This window comes from Octopus bimaculoides, unplaced genomic scaffold, assembly GCF_001194135.2.
Source record: "Octopus bimaculoides isolate UCB-OBI-ISO-001 unplaced genomic scaffold, ASM119413v2 Scaffold_107243, whole genome shotgun sequence".
Lineage (NCBI taxonomy): Eukaryota > Metazoa > Mollusca > Cephalopoda > Octopoda > Octopodidae > Octopus > Octopus bimaculoides.
The window spans coordinates 1-906 of record NW_026373553.1 but is presented as its reverse complement, the minus strand read 5'-3'; the positions used below and the strand labels follow the sequence as shown (position 1 = coordinate 906).

General features: G+C 37.2%; 1 protein-coding gene across 2 annotated transcripts in view; it reads left to right on the top strand.

The window, feature by feature from the left end:
- LOC106879752 (uncharacterized) overlaps positions 1–895 on the top strand; it is a 6,731-nt gene extending 5,836 nt beyond the window's left edge. Inside the window, exon 3 of one of the 2 annotated variants that reach the window (XM_052978301.1) lies at positions 511–895. In XM_052978301.1, coding sequence (XP_052834261.1) covers positions 511–681 — 171 coding nt within the window. In that variant the 3' untranslated portion in view covers positions 682–895. The remainder of the gene's footprint in view (positions 1–510) is intronic. The other variant, XM_052978300.1, reaches the window with a different exon arrangement.
- Positions 896–906: the final 11 nt, after the last annotated feature.

Below are 906 nucleotides of genomic sequence, written 5' to 3'. Positions count from 1 at the left end.
CAAGGCATTTAGTGTTTAAAACTAGCTTTATAGAAACTTCTTTCAAAATTCTTAATTTGTTTTTCTCACATTAACATGTATAGTTTGAACTATGCAAAGTGTTATAGAAAGAAACCTAACTATCTCTTGCCATGGTTATCAGGGACCCTTAATATACTGTTGTAGATCCCCAATTTACTATTTTGTCACATGGACCTCCCAAAATCTTATATAGGCCCTGGTTGAAAGCCACTGCTTTAAATAAAGTTACCATGCAGTCGTCACCAGTTATCCTTCACTTGCGATGATTAGATGTTTGTCATTGCTCTGACCGATGAACACAATGATGGAAATCTTCTTAACACTCTGAAACGTTCCTGACAATTGTATAAATTTGCAGAACTGTCCAACTCCATGTCAGTGTGGTAACTATGGTGCAAAAGAAAACAAAAAAAAAAACAGTTCACATTTTCCAAAGTCAAGTGGAGTCGACTGAGTAAATTCTAATGTTTTATTGATTTTCAATTTCAGAATATGTCTCAGCCAGTACAACCTGGTATTGGTTTGTCGCCAACCGCTGGAAGTGGTGGACCACGTATGCCAGCAGCTACTACCGGAATGGCGGGAACAGATTTGTTTGGCGCCAAGCCTCCTACAACAAAGTCTCAAACCCAACCAAATGATCCATTTGGTGCTTTGTGAAAGCCGAAATTTTTATTGGCCATCAAAGTAAGAGTTTGCTTGTATTTCCATCTTTTTCTGCTGTTGTTTTGTAATTTGTTTTCTTTGAATTACCATTCTATAGTACTTCTTCCCTTTCTATACTAGTGGGTGTGTTTTGTCTATGGTTCTTTTCATTCTGAATTCAAATTCCAACATGGTCAGCTTTGCTTTTCATTCTTTCGGGGCTCAGTAAATTAACCCTAA